The 17,721-nt window shown below is 50.4% G+C and overlaps 10 protein-coding genes across 10 annotated transcripts; 2 read left to right on the top strand and 8 right to left on the bottom strand.

The window, feature by feature from the left end:
- Positions 1-24: 24 nt before the first annotated feature.
- Positions 25-1,737, bottom strand: BCR37DRAFT_391046 (uncharacterized protein; the record flags this gene model as incomplete). The annotated part of the gene is made up of 4 exons (XM_040870949.1): positions 25-84; positions 125-744; positions 784-1,480; positions 1,522-1,737. 4 exons carry the CDS (start codon positions 1,735-1,737, stop codon positions 25-27), a joined length of 1,593 nt encoding a protein of 530 aa, XP_040727431.1.
- Positions 1,738-2,524: 787 nt separating this feature from the next.
- Positions 2,525-2,863, bottom strand: BCR37DRAFT_344048 (uncharacterized protein; the record flags this gene model as incomplete). Its single annotated transcript, XM_040867542.1, has 1 exon — positions 2,525-2,863. A coding segment is annotated over one exon (339 nt), but the record flags the coding sequence as incomplete, so codon positions are not given.
- Positions 2,864-2,925: 62 nt separating this feature from the next.
- Positions 2,926-4,614, top strand: BCR37DRAFT_209512 (uncharacterized protein). Its single transcript, XM_040866417.1, has 3 exons — positions 2,926-3,684; positions 3,723-3,759; positions 3,800-4,614. The coding sequence occupies exons 1-3, from the start codon at positions 3,027-3,029 to the stop codon at positions 4,488-4,490; spliced, it is 1,386 nt and encodes a 461-aa protein (XP_040727429.1). The 5' UTR covers positions 2,926-3,026; the 3' UTR covers positions 4,491-4,614.
- Positions 4,530-6,355, bottom strand: BCR37DRAFT_412033 (uncharacterized protein; the record flags this gene model as incomplete). Its single annotated transcript, XM_040872212.1, has 4 exons — positions 5,354-6,355; positions 5,285-5,328; positions 4,670-5,244; positions 4,530-4,571 (listed from the first exon to the last, which is right to left on the bottom strand). Exons 1-4 carry the CDS (start codon positions 6,247-6,249, stop codon positions 4,530-4,532), a joined length of 1,557 nt encoding a protein of 518 aa, XP_040727428.1. The 5' UTR covers positions 6,250-6,355.
- A 327-nt stretch (positions 6,356-6,682) lies between these two features.
- Positions 6,683-8,589, top strand: BCR37DRAFT_385716 (uncharacterized protein; the record flags this gene model as incomplete). The annotated part of the gene is made up of 2 exons (XM_040870380.1): positions 6,683-6,788; positions 6,869-8,589. The coding sequence occupies 2 exons, from the start codon at positions 6,683-6,685 to the stop codon at positions 8,587-8,589; spliced, it is 1,827 nt and encodes a 608-aa protein (XP_040727427.1).
- A 393-nt stretch (positions 8,590-8,982) lies between these two features.
- On the bottom strand, positions 8,983-9,741 carry BCR37DRAFT_344221 (aminotransferase; the record flags this gene model as incomplete). The annotated part of the gene is made up of 2 exons (XM_040867553.1): positions 8,983-9,411; positions 9,475-9,741. 2 exons carry the CDS (start codon positions 9,739-9,741, stop codon positions 8,983-8,985), a joined length of 696 nt encoding a protein of 231 aa, XP_040727426.1.
- Positions 9,742-10,054: 313 nt separating this feature from the next.
- On the bottom strand, positions 10,055-11,152 carry BCR37DRAFT_344145 (uncharacterized protein; the record flags this gene model as incomplete). The annotated part of the gene is made up of 1 exon (XM_040867550.1): positions 10,055-11,152. One exon carries the CDS (start codon positions 11,150-11,152, stop codon positions 10,055-10,057), a length of 1,098 nt encoding a protein of 365 aa, XP_040727425.1.
- Positions 11,153-11,884: 732 nt separating this feature from the next.
- BCR37DRAFT_376799 (uncharacterized protein) lies at positions 11,885-13,264 on the bottom strand. The gene has a single exon (XM_040868674.1). The coding sequence runs from the start codon at positions 13,246-13,248 to the stop codon at positions 12,157-12,159; it is 1,092 nt and encodes a 363-aa protein (XP_040727424.1). The 5' UTR covers positions 13,249-13,264; the 3' UTR covers positions 11,885-12,156.
- Positions 13,265-13,429: 165 nt separating this feature from the next.
- BCR37DRAFT_401932 (acyl-CoA dehydrogenase/oxidase) lies at positions 13,430-14,974 on the bottom strand (the record flags this gene model as incomplete). Its single annotated transcript, XM_040871869.1, has 2 exons — positions 13,430-13,691; positions 13,791-14,974. 2 exons carry the CDS (start codon positions 14,972-14,974, stop codon positions 13,430-13,432), a joined length of 1,446 nt encoding a protein of 481 aa, XP_040727423.1.
- An 828-nt stretch (positions 14,975-15,802) lies between these two features.
- BCR37DRAFT_338689 (mitochondrial protein Pet127-domain-containing protein) lies at positions 15,803-16,903 on the bottom strand (the record flags this gene model as incomplete). The annotated part of the gene is made up of 1 exon (XM_040867308.1): positions 15,803-16,903. A coding segment is annotated over one exon (1,101 nt), but the record flags the coding sequence as incomplete, so codon positions are not given.
- Between the last annotated feature and the right edge of the window lie 818 nt (positions 16,904-17,721).

The following is a 17,721-nucleotide window of genomic DNA, read 5'->3' as shown; positions in this document are numbered from 1 at the left end:
AACGATCGAGTGCCATTCCCAAAATCATGTCTCGCGTGTCATCTTGATGAAGGCCCAGTCTTCCGCGAGCTGTCGCAGACCATGCTCTGATGAGACCCGTGTCGCAGGATCTCTTTGAGTTCACCAGGAAGATGGCAAAATTTGCAGCTTGGATTTGTTCTTGGGTATCTCGCGATACATCTCCAAAGACAAGCTTGCAGTACTGCGCGATACGCGACTCGTCAGTCCAATAGCTGTCGCCGCCTGCAATTCGATCTTTGACAAGGCCGATGATGACAGGTCTCAATGCTGACAGATCGTCCGGCAGGTCCGTCAGTGTTTCAACGAAAAAGTTGTGGGCGAGCTCATTGGATCCAAGAAGCAGTAAGCTCTCTGCAGCAAGCATCGCAGCATGCCGTATGAGATCTATCGGTTGGCGTGCCGCGATCGAGCTGAGTAGTTGGATAAGTAAGATGAGGTCGCCATTGGCTTCCGATGACGGAACCTGCGAAGTCCCATTGGGGGAGATCTTCAAGCGTTCGATACGCAGCAATACCATAGCAACTAGCCCATCAGTCACTTCAGGGAGCCTATTGGTAACATTGAAACTGTATCGGATCAAGCATTCATTGAGCTGCTCAAAGCTGTATTCTGCCATTTCAGGAACACTTTCCACTGAGCAGAGTCCTTCTGCGACCAGTAAGATGGCCCCCTGACTTTCGACAGAAACCTCAGCATCATCATCTTCTCCGAGCGAGTCGACATCTGTAATGTTAGCTCTTTTTCAAAGGCGTTGTGACGTACCGTCGTCGCCTTCATCAGGGTGCAAGACTGCTGAAGAGAAGTGATCCCAGTCAAAGCCCATATCTCTGCTGAAATCCGTCAAAGGGTATAAAGCCTCCCTGCTTTTAGTTGGTGAAATGCTGCCATTTTGTGGCAATCTCTTGGGATAGTACCTTGAAACTATCGTCTCGCATAGCAACGGTCTATCAGTCTTGCCAATGTGACGGGCCACATAGCTGACGAAGCTTCTCTTCAAGTCTGCAAATGCCTTTTGCTGGTCTTCGCCTTCAGCAAGCGATTGGAGTCTAGAAATGGCACCATACTTGGAGCTAGCTGCGATGCGTTGCATCAACCAAATCAAAGCATCCGAATCTTCCAGTGTAGCAAAGTGACTGGACAGGACGAGCAGAGCCTTTGTATATTCGGAGAGGAATCTGGACGGTCTGTTGGTCTTGATGGCCAGTATGCACTGCTCTAATGCACATGCAAGTTGCTTGCCACATTCGACAAGCCCTGCTCTATTTTCCTTTGTTGCAATACTGGCTTGAAGCGTAGAGCAGGCTTCACATAGGCTGACCAGTACTTCTCTTGAATTACCAAGCTCGACAAGGAGATGCAGTAGCTCTGAAGCAGATTCAAGCACTGCTTGGGATCTTGTTTGCAGGAAAGGCGTGATGGCCTTGACTAGATCCCAGGCGATGTTCTCTGCGGAGGTTTTCTACCATGTGAGCCAGGAATGCAGAAGCTTGGTTGGAATACATTGATATCTCTTTTGAGACTAGTCTGTAGTTTCTGCAAGACGAGTAGTTGTGTAGCTTCATCTGTTTCCAAAGCTCGACCCAGACGATCATCTATGAAGATGGCCTGAGACGTCCAATCATCGGGAAAGTCCATGAAGACCTTGTCAAAGTCAAGCGAGAGACTTGCAAGCGGATCATCGATGGCTTCTTTGCCAGTTTCAACCATAGATGTCATGACTAGTACATGGACGTCGTCGTCTTGTGAGATGGGTTCGACGTTAAATAGTGCAAAACTACGCTATGTGCATACAAATTCACCGCTTGTACATGTCCGCACTGTCATAATCGCTCTGAACAGCCTGTAATCGTGCCGCGTGAGCAAACATGGCATTCACGTCTAGCGTTTTCGAAGCACCCAACAGCGCAGGCGCGTCTGTCTCTGAGAATCCCTCTTCAGGCTCCTTCATGGTCAAATCCACTTGCGGGCGTACTGTTGCCACAACGGGCTTCTGAGGCGCTTCTCGGACAGCTGATGAGCGTGCTTGCTTTTCTTTGACCTTCTTGACTTTGTGAGGCTTTGTTGGAGCTGCACCAACAGGACCGCGCTCAAAAGACTCTGGGTCATATTGATCGCCAGTAACATGTTCCAGTTCAGACATTTGCACATCAAGACCATCTTCAGAGAACCCTTCTTCCGGCTCCTTTTGGGTCAAGTCAACCTGCTTGGGTAGATCAGGCACTGCTTGCGGCGGGACCTGTCGTCTCTTTGGCGAGCTTGCACGAGGTATTGGCTTGTCGTGTACCTTCTCCTTGACTTGTTCAGACTTCCTTGGGTTTGATCGTTCCGTGCTGACTTCCTTCTTCACTTCCATAGGCTGCGCGAGAGCTTCTTGCACTGTGATAGCAGTAGGCGACTTGGCCAAGACTGCGACAGGAATAGGCTCCTTGACTCGCTCCGTTACAGGCTTCGATTTACCCGCAGCCGTCTTTCTCGATCGCCTACCAGCCCTTTGCATTGCTGCAAACAACTCGGCTCTATCCTTGCTGTCCCAAATCCAGATTCCCCAGATATCCTCGCCTGTTCGGTGGATGATGTAGCCTTCTGTTTCCATAACATCTTGGTCTGACTCTATATCGCGCGAGAAGCAGTCTAGCGATAGTCTGTTGAGGATGCGATAGCCACACAGCCTGGCTTGCGTCTCGTAGACAAAGAGAGTGCCCTCGTAGGGTAGCTTGGCCCAGGAGCCTTCGGTGATGGAGTAGTTGTATAGGACGACATAAGGTGTCTGTTTGCGGATACCTCTGATGCCTGCCTCGTGTCCCTTGAGCACGCGCAGGTTGATTTCGTCTCGTATGTGCATTGCTAGCTGCAGACTGCTCGCTGTCTGTGTGTCTCTTGGATGATGCGTTCTCGTCGTGGAATCGCGCAAGAAAACATCAAAAGAAGCCGACTTCAAGACACAAACAGCTTCAAGGCGTCGGCAGGCAGAGGCATCGAGGGCAGAGCAAGGCACAGCGGCGGCCATGGTCGATCTCAGGCTCACGGGGCGGCACATTCTCGGCATCGCCATCCTCGGCGTCGTCGTCACTCTATGGGTCGCCTCGTCCTTCTTGATGCGCTCCATCTTCGGGGAGACCAAGTCCTACGATAAGCCCTTCTTTGTGACCTGGATCAATACGGGGACCTTCTCCTTCTATCTCATTCCCTGGGCTCTTCGTTCAATATTCAAAAAGGCGCCAAAGAAGGACGAACAGGCAAAAGATAGCCATACGACACTCGGTCGCCAGCAAAATAGGGTGCGCTACGATCGCGTGAGCACAGAGGATACAGCTATTAAGCCAGATATCGAAGAAGAAAGAAGGTCAGCAGATCCTGAGGACGAAGGAATTGAATTGACATCGAATAGCAATGCCGCCTCACCACTACTGCGCTCGCCCACAGCAAGACGGCCTCTCGCTGTGCATGGTCACGCAACAGAAGCAAGAGGCTCTCATTCACATGATTTGCATCGGTCTGCTCCCTTTGAGCATCGTCTGCGCTCAGGAACCATGACTGATTCGATCCGCACATTCGGAGACCAGGATGTGATTGATTGCTCGGAACATGAACCGCTGACTACATACGAGACTGCAAAGCTCGGCTGCGTCTTCTCACTCATCTGGTTTGCGGCTAACTACTTTGGTTCGTACACTACACTTTCAGGATCAAGCTAATTCCAGGCAATATTTCCTTGTCGTATACAAATGTGGCGAGCTTGTGCGTTCCAGCCTTCACATTCACGCAAGGCTAACATTAGTACAATCATCTCGTCGCTCAGTGGGTTCTTTACCCTCGCACTTGGCTCGCTGCTTCGGGTGGAATCATTCACCATGACAAAGATCTACGCTCTCATCATCTCCATCATTGGTGTTGGTCTCGTGGCCACACAAGATACAGGAGCGCCAGACCATAATGATGGCAAAGTCGTATTTCTCACTGACTTGATTATCGGCGACATTCTTGCATTGATCGGCGCCGCGCTCTATGGTTGCTACACCGTCTTCCTCAAGTACAAAGTTCGCAATGAAGAACGTGTCAGCATGCCACTCTTTTTCGGCTTTGTCGGTGTCTTCAATGTCCTTGTACTCTGGCCGGCCATTTTCGTGCTCGATGCCTTTGGCATGGAACCATTCGAGCTGCCACAATCACGAGACATCTGGCTGGTCGTTTTGTGCAATGCACTCATCACGTTCGTCTCTGACTATCTCTGGGTCTTGGCAATGCTCATGACGAGCCCTCTTGTGGTGACCGTCGGTATCAGCATGTCCATTCCTCTCGCATTGCTCGGTGATCACCTCATCTATCACAATGCCGGCTCTTGGGTCTTCTTCCTTGGAGCATTGATGGTCTTCGCCAGCTTCATTGCTATCAATTTGACATTCGAGTCGAAAGACACTCGGCCCGCGATAGCTGGCTCATCTGCAGCTGATGCATCTGAGCCGGTATGATTTACGAAAATTCGTCTTCAATCACTTTCCGATGTCACATCATTGTCTTGCAATAGATTCTTTCTCGGTCTTCCCCTTTTCCTCGGCGACGGCAGATCAGCATGCTCAAAATGCTTCGCAAACGCATCTTCCAAGAGGCGAACGTGTTCACGCACTTCAACTTCCTCAAGGCCACTCACAAGACTCGCCAGCTCTAGCAGCACGTCCCAAAGCTCTCGTCTTGCAGGTATTTCTAGCTCCGTCAGCTGATGACCTTGACCGGGCCGCTTGGCATTCGTGTGGCGTGGGCCAGTCCTCATATACAATTCCCTCACGGCCTCAGCGAGGGTATCCCTATGCGGCGCCTTCTCTGCTTGCGTCTGCGTTTCTCCCATCGCACGACCAGTCGCCACTGGAAACATGTTCAGGATGGGTGCAGGCATTGCTCCCTTCAAGGTCCGTGCAGTCTTGGGACGCTCCTGCGCCCATTGTGTGGCAAAGTAATCAAGGTACTCGTCCATTTCCTTGCCACTCATATGAACGACTTGGTCTGCTGTTGTCTTGCTAGCGACATGAACGCCGAGAAGGGTAGAAATGCGCGTTTTCAGGTGTTGTTGAAATAATTCCAGGTTTGGTCCACGCACGGGCGGCTCTAGTGCGCTTTGTGTCCCGCGTTGAATGCCATCAAGGTTATAAAAGAGTTTAGCAACAATCAGCGTTAATGCCAGTAAACGCTCTTCAGGACTCGCTCGTTTCAACTTTCGCGGGATGATGCCTGAGGTTGACCATTGGCCGATAGTGAGGGTCAGGTCAACCGGTAGAGTGTCTACTAGGTGCAATACAGCATTCATGACGTCCACTAGATGTTAGCATCATAGACTTACAGCGGTGACTTGCATGGTAAGAAGAGTTCCTTGACATAATGAAGCACGACAGGTGGCGCATTGAGTGGTGCAAAATGAATGCCTGCCTTCAAGGAAAGGAAATCTCCAGTGTGCATGGCCCACTGCCAGAGTCGATGGACTGTCGGAACTGATTTAGGCTGCAGGCGCTCATGGTAGTGACCATCGAGTCTAATGAACAATTCATCGGGCAATAGATTACGACTGTGTAGGAAGAGCAAGTCTCCGTTAATGAGCCATGTATGCAGTTCCTTGAACGTGATTGGCACTCGCAGAAGGTTGAGGGAGAGGTAGCAGATTGAGAAGATGTGCAACAAACCTGGTGAATGCATTTGGTAGCGTTTGCTGCGATAGACTCTCGTCTTTGGGCCTTCAGAAACTCCTTGCTGAGTGTCGCTACCAGCCAAATTTGGCATCTGGCTGCTTTCAGGGTCAGAATCATCTTGTGATGCTGGACGTTGATTGTCTGGTTCTGGCTGCGGTAATCGTGTATGTACTTCGCTTGCTTCTAGCAATGCCTGCCATAGCTGCTTGCCTAGCGATTCAAGTCCGGAGATACTCAATTTGAGTTGCAAAAACTGTAGCTGCGCCTTCAGCACGCATTGAAGTGCTTGCAGGTAGATCAGAAAGCCAGCCTTGCCATAGACACGAGTTTGTCGTTTCGATGGGTCATCCTCTGTTACTTCTTTTGCTTCACGTTTTCTGCGATTACCAAAACCCCCTGCCATACCCTCCTCATCGTCAATCTCATAGTCAACATCTCCTTCACGCAAGTGATTGTTTCGGCAGAAGGTCTGGCCGTCTGCTTTGTAGTAGTAGCGCGAACGACAATTGTCTTTGCCGCAGATTGGGCCTTTCACGAAGCGAGGGCGACTCATAAGAGATTATTGAGTATAGCAGAGTTTATGAGCAGCTGAGATTGATAGCTTTGAAATTCATCGAAGTGGAGGTGTGGTTCATCCACGAAGCTGAGGTCGCCTGCCCAGATGATTAGGCATGCACTCCTCCCAAGACTGGAAGCGTGAGAGTGCCAATGAGAGCGCTTGAACTGGGTGCAAGAGGCAGAACATCTCAGCCAATCATCTGCGGTAAAAGAGCAAAGATCAGAGCCAATCATAATCGCGAGTGTGCAGCGAACTTTGTGTACAGCGACAAGTTGACAACAGCAATCTGAACATCCTACTACTACTTCCGTGCATAGCTAAAGCGCATATTGCTTCGCTCTTTTGTCCATAGAGGCTGTCGTTTGGGGCTCCAGCATCGCACATCGACTGCTGAAATACAAGCATATTCATCGCCCGTCCCAAAGATATGGCCAGGCCAAAGGGCAGCAAAAGCAGACCAGGCGCGGGTAAACCTGGTCGTGCATCCGCAGTGGAAAGAGCTGCCAAAGCTCCAGGTCAGACAAGACTAACTTGTAAGAAATTTGAGTCAGTACCGTCAACAGAATCTGACCATAAGTTGCCACGGTAACACGCTCGAATGAACACGGAGTAGCATCTGCAGCTCTGGAAGATGCAGTGACACCTATCGAAGACGGCGATGCAGCTCTTAACAACGTGGAATTTGCACCGCCAGCAATCACGACGGGACAAAATCCTGCTTCTTCATCTGCAGTCGCCAGGGATGAGGATGATGTGGGTATGGCAGCCTTGGACGACTCAGAGGTAGTTGGCAATGCACATAATGCAAGTACTGCAGTCATGGCGCCAGACGCGACTGAATATTCTCCAAGTGCTGCCAATGATCTTCCCAACGTCCAAAGGGACAACAATACAAACCAAGTAGCCGGCGGTCTTGTCAACAACGATGATCCCAGTAGGGAGGCGACCACTAAAGAGGGCCTCGATATCGAGGAGAGCGATGGCAATTCAATTGAAGTGGACTTCATCGATGAAATCAGAGCTAAAGTTCAAGACAAAAGGATCAAGCTCTACGAGGAAGGTTCGTCGCTTTGGATTCATCCGCCAGATCCAACGATTCACCTGATCGATAATCCGAATGATGTGAAGGTCCTCTTCCATCCTTCAGTCTTCGTTTGGCATCCAGCTCTTTTGAGCAGGTCTGGGAACAAGACCGGGAAACTCGATGAAGAAAGCCGTCTTCCATGTCCACGATGCAAGGACGGGTTACGCTTCAAAGGATGGTGTGATTCACCGACCGCTCGGCGCATACATGACGACGGGAGGCATTTTTTATTGATGGCCTATTGCTACTGCTGCAAAAATCCATCTTGCAGCTTGGAAACCATCAGTGCAGCCGATACCGAGTTGCTAGAGTCTCTACCTTACGGCCTGCAACTTGCATTTCCGGCTATTCTCAGTCATCGTTCTGGCATTTCCAAACGACTTTTTGAGCGCTTTCAGGACAGTATTGCCAATGGCTGTGGTCCGGAACACTTCAGGCAACTATTAAACAACAGTGCCCTGCGACGATTCCAAACCTTGAACGAGATGTACCTAGATAACATCAAGGTGTGCTTGTCGGGAAAGCAAACGGATTTTCAGACGTCCTTCGACGCCAATATGCCAAAATCTAGTGACGAATTCAGGTCATTTGGTGAATTTAATGATCCCTTGCAGTACAATGGAGTCGTACCTAGTGTTCACTGGTTGACTGATTTGTACACAAAGGAGATGGCCAGGCGGAAGCCTCCCTTGGACAAGCGATCCCCGATACCATTCGGACCGAATTCTCATGTGCGCAACCTTGGACTGCCCAGACCGCCTGAACAGCCTGTCAGGCTTATAAATCTCGCCGCTTCTGCACCAGTACCACGGCCTGTTGATCTCTGTGCGCCCGAAATTTTCATCGAAAAGAACAGGCAGTCAAGCGATATACACAGAGCCTGCAAGAGATGCAGCCTCAAAACATGCGGTGCATATCATGGAGCATTTTGTGTGCTTCATCCCAAAAATTTGAGTCGTGCTGAGCGCTCCTTAAGGTCAGGAAAGTTCAGGCCTGAAGTTTTGAGGTTATGGAATTGCTGGCATGTATTGCAGTACGAACGCAAGAGGAGTTCAAGCTCGTTATTGCCTACAGCTTGCACCATAAATCGCACAACATTTTTAGACAAGCTCCATTCTGATCTGGCGAGCAGATCAAGCAAGCTGCTCGGCTTCCTTCAATCGGACGCAAACTTTATTCAGGATCTATTGAAAGCATACATTGAGGAAAGAATAGTCTACAACCCTTTTGTTCAAGGAAGTGATCTGTAGAGAAAGATGCAGACACGCGAGTTCGCCCTCAACAAAGCCATCTGATGATTTGCGCTCCTCGAAGTATTGAAGCAGGTGACCAGGCCGTCAGGGAAGACAGTCGCCAACATGAATCAGTATCATAGGCGCTTCGATACTTACTCAAGGCTACTCATCTTTGCATCTCATGCTGATGCAACGGCTAGTACTGCCAATCGAGATCTTGCAATGTCTAGAGCCGACTTGTATCACAACAAGCCAGTTGTAATCGAAGCGTCGCGTTTGTCGTGAAGAACAGCGGTGGTATACCTATCCCCTAGCCACCAAACGCCATTGAGCACTCACGAATGCCGCTCCGTTGTAGACGGCAAGGACGTCAAGGTTGCATGAATCAGCCTGAGCAGAATCGTGTTTCTAACTTTTTGAAACGCTCTTCTTCTGGGTACCCTGATCTAAGGTGGCGTCTAGCACACCGCGTAGCGCATTGAAGATGATGACTGACTCACCGTTCTGCAACTCGTCTTTGTGAATATCGCCTTCAGTGATCATATCCTGGTTGAGTAAACACCGGCGCATGACGCCTGCCAGGCAACCGCTCTCAACCCGCGGCGTGATCCACTTCCCTTGCCTCCGAACAGCTATACTTGAGATGGTACCCTCTGTAATCAAGCCTTGCTTGTTGTAGAGCAGCACCTCCTGATGAGCGGTGTAAGAAGTGCCGAGCCGCTTGACAGGCTCCTCGTAATGCTCGCGAAGTGTTGTTTTGTGCTGCACAAGTCGCAAATCTGCGTCAACCGGACGGACATCTAGTAGAACGGTCCAAGAGCTGTCTGTAGTGACAGTCTCATCAGGGCCAAATGCATGCACTTCTTTTTGCGCCAAAGAACCAAACAAGTTTCTTTGCACTTCCCAAGAGAAGGCTTCTGCTGAAAAGAGACCATCAGAGCCACACAGAAGACGTATACGTAGCGTCAGATGAGCACGCGTACTGATTGCTTGGTAGAGAGCTCGATCAAAGTCTTGTCGTTGTGGCGTAGGCCAAGCAAAGCTTTTGCTGGACGCAACGAGGCGGTCGTAGTGCAAATCGGCCAGGAAGAAGCTACATGACGTATAGAGGATACTAGATAAAAGCTTGCATTCTTTGGGAAGACTCTTTTCATCCCCTTCAGACATGCTTACGAGACTTGAAGGTGGACTGCGGTGGCATGCTCGAGCCCGAGTCCCACGCTCAGAGTCATTTTCAGATGGTGATTCCTAGATATCCTCAAGGACACCGACCCTCGCTTGCCTGAATCGTCAAGTCTGCTCATTTGTAAATTTGGGTTGTACCCTCAAGGACACCGACCCTCGCTTGCCTGAATCGTCAAGTCTGCTCATTTGTAAATTTGGGTTGTACATGAGCCAGTCACTTTGAGAGGCTGACGTGCTGAATCATATCCACATATGCTTAAGCCATAAATATGTCTAAGTCATCTAGATTGAATCTCTATGCAGCCTGACTTACAAGCTCCTCGTCTACAGCATAGTCTGTATAGCCTTCCTCGCCTGGGGTATAGAAAGTATCACGATTGTACCGTGTCAGCTCCCGACCAAGCTTGAGCTTAGCGACCAGGTCTGGGTTAGAGATGAAGTAGCGACCAAAGACAATGACTGAGCGATCATCTTGCTCAGCCGTTTTGATGGCAATATCAGGTTTGAAACCACCTGCAAACAGGAAGGGACCCTTCCAGAGTGCCTTGGCAAATTCAAGCGACTCGGCTTCATTGTCGTCTTGGTCATCACCGCCCTGCACACGAGATTCAATCATGTGAATGTATGCCAGATCCCGGGGCAGGTTCTTGATGAGGTGTGAGAACTGTGGGATGGTGCGTTCTTCCATGCGCATGCCTTGGAAGCCAGACCAAGGAGAGAGCCTGATACCCGTCTTTGAAGCACCGATGGCAGCAACAATTGCTTCGATCGCTTCAATGGCGAAACGGGAGCGGTTCTCGATGGACCCACCATACTTGTCGGTTCTCTTGTTGCTTATATCTTGCGTGAACTGGTCGATAAGATAACCATTGGCGGCGTGAAGCTCCACTCCGTCGAAACCAGCCTCCATAGCGATTTTGGCAGCTGTAGCGTACTGTTGTACATATGCCTCAACTTCCTCCGTCGTCAGTGGTCGAGGCGTTGGTGCTCCCTTTTCCATTGGGATATCTGAAGCAGAGACGAGATCGTGACCGAGCGCCGCGAGTGCCTCCTTGCTAGCGGTACGACCGAGAGCCCAAAGTTGGCAGTAGATGAAGGACTTCTTCTCGTGCACAGCATCGGTCACTTTGCGCCAGACCTTGACTTGTTCGTCATTGAAAATGCCTGGACAGGTTGGGTAACCGCCTGCCTGCTCGCTGATGAAGGTGGCCTCCGTAACGAGAAGTGTACCTGGAACACTAGCACGCTGAGAGTAGTAATCGACTGCCTTCTCCCATGGGACATGGCCCTCCTTGGCTCGCATTCGCGTCAAGGGCGCCATGACGACGCGGTGCTTGAGCTCAATGTCGCCAACCTTGAGAGGCTTGAAAAGTTTACGATCTTCTTGAACCATGTTGAGTGTCGATGAATATCAGATGAGAATGAGATGAGGTACTTTCGGTGAGATATCGAGGCATCTTTATAGTCGCCACTGGGTACTTTGCATCATAGACCATTGCTAATCCGACAATTTCAAATCAAGAATCTTTCGAGGCGGCAGTTGAGGCTGAGTTGCCAGATTCAGTGAAGTCAGTGAATGTCAAAGAAGATCGCCAAGACGGGTAACCTCAAGCGAGGATTTCTCAGCAAGCGTCCGGCTGGCTACGCGCGTACAGGTACGGCGGCTAATTACGGCGGAGGGGACTCAAGACTGACCATGTACATAATGATGTACATAATGATGTACTATGTGATATGCTTATTCATTCTCGCACAGCTTTGTGTGACACAAGGCCGGAGATACATTCTGTGTAGTAGACTTATATGCACGGGATTATGCGCCTGATAAAATCTGAGCAGTCAAGTTTCCATTCACATGGCCCCGGTGCTGCGGAGCATCCAAGCATCGCGTGCACGTGCATTCACGTGGTGGTAACCCCTGTTCTAATTCATAGACAGCATGAGCGGCTGAGCCTCTCTCTACTCTGCTCCTCATCCGTATCAATCCTTCTTACACTTGCCAGATTGCTTGTGCTTGTAATTGTGCTTGACAAGTCACTATCCATGTCTTCCAACACTGTAACAAGTAGGACAACGTCGACAATATGGTCAGTGTAGACCGGGTCTCCCTTGATTACGAACTTTTGTCATACTTGTGCAACGATAGAATAGAACGTCTGATCTGAGTGACATAGGAGCGGTCCCGGGTCCAGCTCCTTCCAAAGCAATCATCGTACGGTCAGTGGGTCACCCCACTCGCAATCACAACCGGCCCCTCCCAAGGATGGAGCGCGAACTTGAGCCTCACAGCCTGCTGCAACATGTCTCTGACTTGGGCGACAAGCCTATTCCCGCGCTGCTTTGAGGGTAATCTATCGACACATGCCAAATTCTACACCATATAATCTATGATCTCAATCAAAGCCTCGCGAGCAGTGCATCGTCAACAGGATAGTCAGTGTAGCCCTGTTCGCCTTTCGTGTAGAACGTACTCCTGTCGTATTTGTCCAACGGCAGGCCGAGCTTGATCTGAGCGACAAGCAAGGGGTTTCGGATCCAAAGCCTTCCAAAGGCAATCATGGTACGGTCATCTTGCTCAGCAACCTGGATCGCAGACTCTGGCCTGAATCCTCCAGCAATCACAACCGGTCCCTTCCAAAGATCAAGTGCAAAGTTGAGCTTCTCTGCGTCGTCATCTGCCTTGTCAAAGATACCTTGTACGCGCGACTCTGTCATGTGCAGGTATGCCAAGTCTTTTGGCAAATTCTGAATTAGATGCGTAAACTGTGGGATCGTACCCTCGCCCATGCGCATACCCTGGAAGCCTGACCAAGGCGACAGGCGAATGGCCGTCCTATCTGCACCAATAGCCTTTGCAACAGCATTGATGGCTTCAAGGGCAAACCGAGAACGGTTCTCGATGGATCCACCATACTTGTCCGTCCTCTTGTTGCTTACAGACTGCGTGTGCTGGTCAATCAGATACCCGTTAGCTCCATGTAACTCCACTCCGTCGAAACCAGCCTCGATGGCAAGCTTCGCAGCTGTTGCGTATTGCTGAACGTAAGCTTCCACTTCTTGTGTCGTCAATGCTCTTGGCGTCGCAGCCTTAGCGTCCATAGGCACAGCCGAAGCAGAGACAAGATCATGTCCCAGAGACTTGAGAACCTTGGGCGTCGCCGCCCGTCCAAGCGCCCATAGCTGACAATAGATGTACGACCCCTTCGCATGCACGGCATCTGTAATTTTGCGCCATTTCTGAACTTGCTCGGCGTTGAAGATTCCTGGAGCATGTGGATAGCCACCAGCAGCCTCACTGATGAATGTTGCTTCACTGATGAGTAGTGTGCCTGGTACTGACCCGCGTTGAGCGTAGTACAAGGCTGCTTTCTCCCAGGGCATATGGCCCGGTGTTGCACGCATGCGGGTGAGAGGTGCAAGCACGAGCCTGTGTTTGAGTTCGAGGCTACCGACCTGCAGCGGCTGGAAGAGCTTTCTACTATCAGTCATGTTTAGATCTGTTGTATAGGAGTGTGGTGTGCACTGTGCTCGCAATGAACTTTTTGTGTTTCGGCCTCCGCAACGCCGTGCTCCGGAGATTACCAATTCTGGCAATTCAGTTGTGCAACCTCCCCTGATATAGTTGAAAATTGAAACTGAACTAATTACAATGTATGTGCGCAGGGAAAGGCTAGAGACGTGCTGAATTGTCCACACCCAACAACCAGGCATCTGAGCGCTCGCCCCTGTTTCTGGGTGAATTCCACCTAATTGCCATCTCTTGCAGTCTGTCATCCTTCAGTGTCACTGCTGCTTCTGTCAACAATGTCGCACAGACTCCATGAGCCACATCAAACATGACATCCTTCAGATCAGCTTCTTCTGCGATCGAAATGGGCGCCATGTTGAATCGCTCAGCAAGGACTTTTCGTGAAGCAGGATCCTTCAGCGCTCTAGCAAAGTCGAGCGAGAGAACCGAGACTGTGCCTTCCCAGATGATGTTGACCATCAAGTCTCGGTAGATCCGGGCAACATTGAACATTGGGTCTTGCGTCTCAATGTAACCAAGACCTCCCATTGCTTCGCAACATTCACCTACGCCGAGATGCGACTTTTTGGAGACAAACGCCTTGGCAAGAGGTGTCAGGCATCGCAGTAGGATACGCTCTTCAGGTGACGCAGTACCAGCCTCGTCCTTGCCGAGCAGCGCGGTGACATAGAACGACAAATGCGTGAGAGCTGTTAGTGTGACAAGCAGCTGTGTCATGGTCCTTTGATGCAATGGCTTCTGAATCAGCTTCTTGTCCTTAATCATGCGAACCTCCGAATAAGCCTTGACGATTCCATATGCTCTACGCAAACCAGAGCAAGCTGTGACTGCAGTGTAGATTCTCGTAATGTTCAAAATGGTGGAAATCGCCTTGACACCGCGACCCGCCTGGCCAATCAAGCGTGCAGGCACGCCATTCAATTCAAGTTCAGCAGTGGGCAAAGCATGCGTTCCAAGCTTATTCTTGAGCCTCGCAATCTGAATAGAAGAACCAGCTGCCTCCAAATCGACGAGGAAGAGAGAAATGCCCTCTTGCGTTTTAGCTAGGGCAAGGGACATGTTTGCATCTGTTGCGCTCGAGAACCATTTGAAGCCTGTAAGTCGATATCCAGTGCCATCATGTACCGCAACGGTCTCGTAATTGCTGAGGTCAGAACCCCCACTACGCTCCGTCATCCATTGACCACTCGTCCACATCTCCTCGGGATTTCGGCTAATGAGACGATCGTAAATGTCACGATCAAAGTCCTTCATGATGCGCGCAGCACCGTCTGCCATTGCAAGAGGACACAAGAATGTGGCCATGGAGCAATTCATGATGTAGAGACGAGCAAATTGCACTACGCGCGTTTTGTCGCCATACGCATTCTCATAGCCGACACTAACAAGGCCTTGCTCTGCTGCCACTTTCTTCATATATTTCCACCCAGCAGATGTGACTAGCTTGCTTGTCTTGTTGCCAAAGGTGTCGTAGTGTTCGACATAAGGCTGATTGCGCTCTGCTTCAGCGCAGTGCTCGAGCTGCTCGCGCGAGACGGCCAGGGCGCCCAATGCGCGCATATCCTTTTCTGTTGCCGCACGTACATCTGGAGACAAGTAAAGATTGAGGACCTGTTGGAGACTATCATCTGCATCGTACTGGTTTGCCAAGGCGAAGCCTTGCTGTATGAAGGGCGTGTGCTTCATGGGAACGGCGGTATTGATGTTCTCCACTTGATCTCGCGCGCGAGCTGGAGCACCACTTGACGACTGAATCTTTTGTTCTGGCATCTTGCGTCTGTACCTAACTGACCAAGTACAGCTGAGCTGCTCACTTTGCTTATGTGGTTGACAGATGCAGATGCGGTGGCAGTTGCCGGTCGAAAACGCGGGGGAGAAACTCGAAGTCGAGCACCAGATGGCACTGTACAACTCGACGCCTACCAAATTGACCACCTACTCAGTACGGAAAGACTTGTCGTATTGCTCCTGCAGCGCCTTGACCGACTCACGCGCTTGGTACACAACAGGCTCCACATCTTCCCGCTCCTTGATTCGCTCATTCAGCTTCACACGACCTGCGTCGCTCACCTTCTTCAATTCGCTGCGATACTTGTCAAAACCTCTTGCTGGACCCAGGTCAGTAAGAGCAGCGACACGCTTCTTTTTGATGTCTTCGAGACGCGCGGCAATAGATTCCTCGCTATCAATCGTTGTGATGTCAAATTTGTACTGCCACAAATCTGTAGCAGAAGGCATGGGTGGGCCAGTGACTGCTTTGTCATTGATGAAGCTGCGGCCTTCAATGCGCAACAACATACGTTCACGTTTCTCACCCTCCTTTGTTGGCATTTTCTCAGCCTTTGATTCCGTCGCTTTGGCAGGCGTGCCAGACTTGCTTTGATCCATGATTTGCTCAAGCGTACTCGACATGGACTCGAGCGTCTTCTTTGCCTTTTCCTTTTTCGGCGAAGACAATGTCTCAATTTGCTCATCATTCTGAGCAGCTTTCAGAGCAGCATAAAGCTCACCCTGTTGTCGCTTTTGGATCTCCTCCTCCGACATGGCTTCCACAACAATCTCCATCACAGGCTTCTTGCCCGTGGTTGTTTGGAAGGACAGACACATTGAACGGCCTGGGTACTTGTCAATGGCCATCTTGAGCACCTTGTCCAGCTGCTTCAAGCTCATGACAAACTCGCGACCAGCAATATTGTCTGTACTAGATCCATGTAGACACTCATCCATTTCATCAATTGAAATGTACTGGAAGCCAAAGATGCGCTCAGTATTGTGGTAAGCCACAAAGATACCGTCCATCTTGCCAATTCTCACCTGCAACGAGTATTTGAGGAATGCAGCACGAATCATGTCATAGTATTCACGCTCAAAGGATTCCAGTATGCCTGTGGATCGTACGATTTGATAGCCAGCACCAGTCGCATGGTTCCGTACATCAAGCCGCACAGGCAAGACGGCACGTGTCTTCAAATCAAAGGTACCTGTTCCCGGTAGTCTAGGATCATGACAATCGAGTTGTGATCGCATCAGCATTTGACCAATCTTGCTGTAGTGATAGGATTCACGCGACGGAGCTGGCCGCGGCTCAGCTTGTCGGTCTTTGCGTAGTTTTGAAAAGTCTTCTGGGACGAGTGTCAGCATCTTTTCCATGGACCTGCCAAGGAATGATAGCACGGTTTCGCCGCTGTCTAGGGATTTGTCTGCGTCAATGGCGTAAATGCCGTCGTTGTGACGCAAATAGATGGACGTTGGGGCACGCTGTGATGGCGTGAAGTCGGTACTTTTGCCAACAAAGGCAGTGGATAACCGACTGAGGTTGACAGGGCGATTGGCAGACAATAGAAAGTGAAATTGAGCAAGCGTAGTGGTCATACTGGACGTCGAACCAACTACTGAGAGACCATTCTCCCGTGCAAGCTCATCCAAGGTAGAATCGCGCGACGAGGTGATGTACTCTGACAAAGCATCAAAGTTGAACTCCTCCACTGGTGTTATTTGCTGCAGGTAGGGATCGAAATTGTAGATGTGTGACCGCGGGTCTTGCAGATAGTAGACTCCAGGATTGAAAAGCACTCGATCCAATCCATGCGCCAGACTAGGTACTGGAATATTCTCCGGAGGAGCAACATCCACCACAGCACCCACCGCAGTCTGAGTCGCTATTTGCTGTGTGAAGTTAATATCCTGTTCGGGAACTGCGACTTGCTTGGCTTTTCTGGCGATAGCAATACTCTTCGCTTTCGCTGCTTTACTGGCCGAAATCGGTGTCTTGCCTGCAGCGCGTTTTTTTGGTTTCCGCGTCGATATTGTCGTCTTAAGCTCTGTCTTCGCTTTTGTCGATACTTTTCCTTTCGCCCTTGTTTTTGACTTTGCCTGATGCCCTTTCCTTGGTTCATCTGATGTCGCCTCTTCTACATCTGAAGGATCCTTAGGATTGGATGTAGCAATGGCAGCCTTGAGCGCTTTGGAAGTCGATTTCACTCGAGGTGCTTGCCGCTCGCCCTTGGACGGTTCATATGAGTCAAGCGGCTCCAGACTCGCAAAGGCTTCGCGCAGTGCAGGCGACAGGTCCATTGTTGAACCCGTTGCACTTGCTTGCGTGGCCATGGCCATGCGTTGTTGTCCATGTTGGATGGACCTCGAGGATTGACAAGCGCGACACAGAGAGCCCGTCCAGGACACGCCCTGCCGAGATAATCTCGACGCCATATGAGAGACGTAGAGTGCAGCAGCTAGATCTTGTGCTCGCTCGTCTACTACGCGTCTTGATTAATTTTGTTTTCGCACGCCTCACGCTGGCTGACATCACTTCCAAGGGTCAAGATCCGGGGCAAGAACAAGACTGCTGACCCTACAACTACATGTGTAGCCGCTGCATGCTCAAGGCCCATCTAGCTAGACTTCCACTTCGAGCTTCTCTACCTCATCGCACA

The sequence above is a fragment of the Protomyces lactucae-debilis genome, assembly GCF_002105105.1.
Source record: "Protomyces lactucae-debilis strain 12-1054 chromosome Unknown BCR37scaffold_3, whole genome shotgun sequence".
Classification (NCBI taxonomy): Eukaryota; Fungi; Ascomycota; class Taphrinomycetes; order Taphrinales; family Protomycetaceae; genus Protomyces; species Protomyces lactucae-debilis.
Note: the sequence above shows the minus strand (reverse complement) of the source record. Positions and strands in the feature narration are given on the sequence as shown.

Bases quoted from the DNA above. Each gene is read 5' to 3' on its own strand.
- BCR37DRAFT_209512 (XM_040866417.1), top strand. From the start codon at position 3,027: ATGGTCGATCTCAGGCTCACGGGGCGGCACATTCTCGGCATCGCCATC. The intron at 3,685-3,722 runs GTTCGTACACTA...AGCTAATTCCAG, and splicing joins GTTTGCGGCTAACTACTTTG to GCAATATTTCCTTGTCGTAT. The intron at 3,760-3,799 runs GTGCGTTCCAGC...GGCTAACATTAG, and splicing joins TATACAAATGTGGCGAGCTT to TACAATCATCTCGTCGCTCA.
- BCR37DRAFT_376799 (XM_040868674.1), bottom strand. From the start codon at position 13,248: ATGACTGATAGTAGAAAGCTCTTCCAGCCGCTGCAGGTCGGTAGCCTC.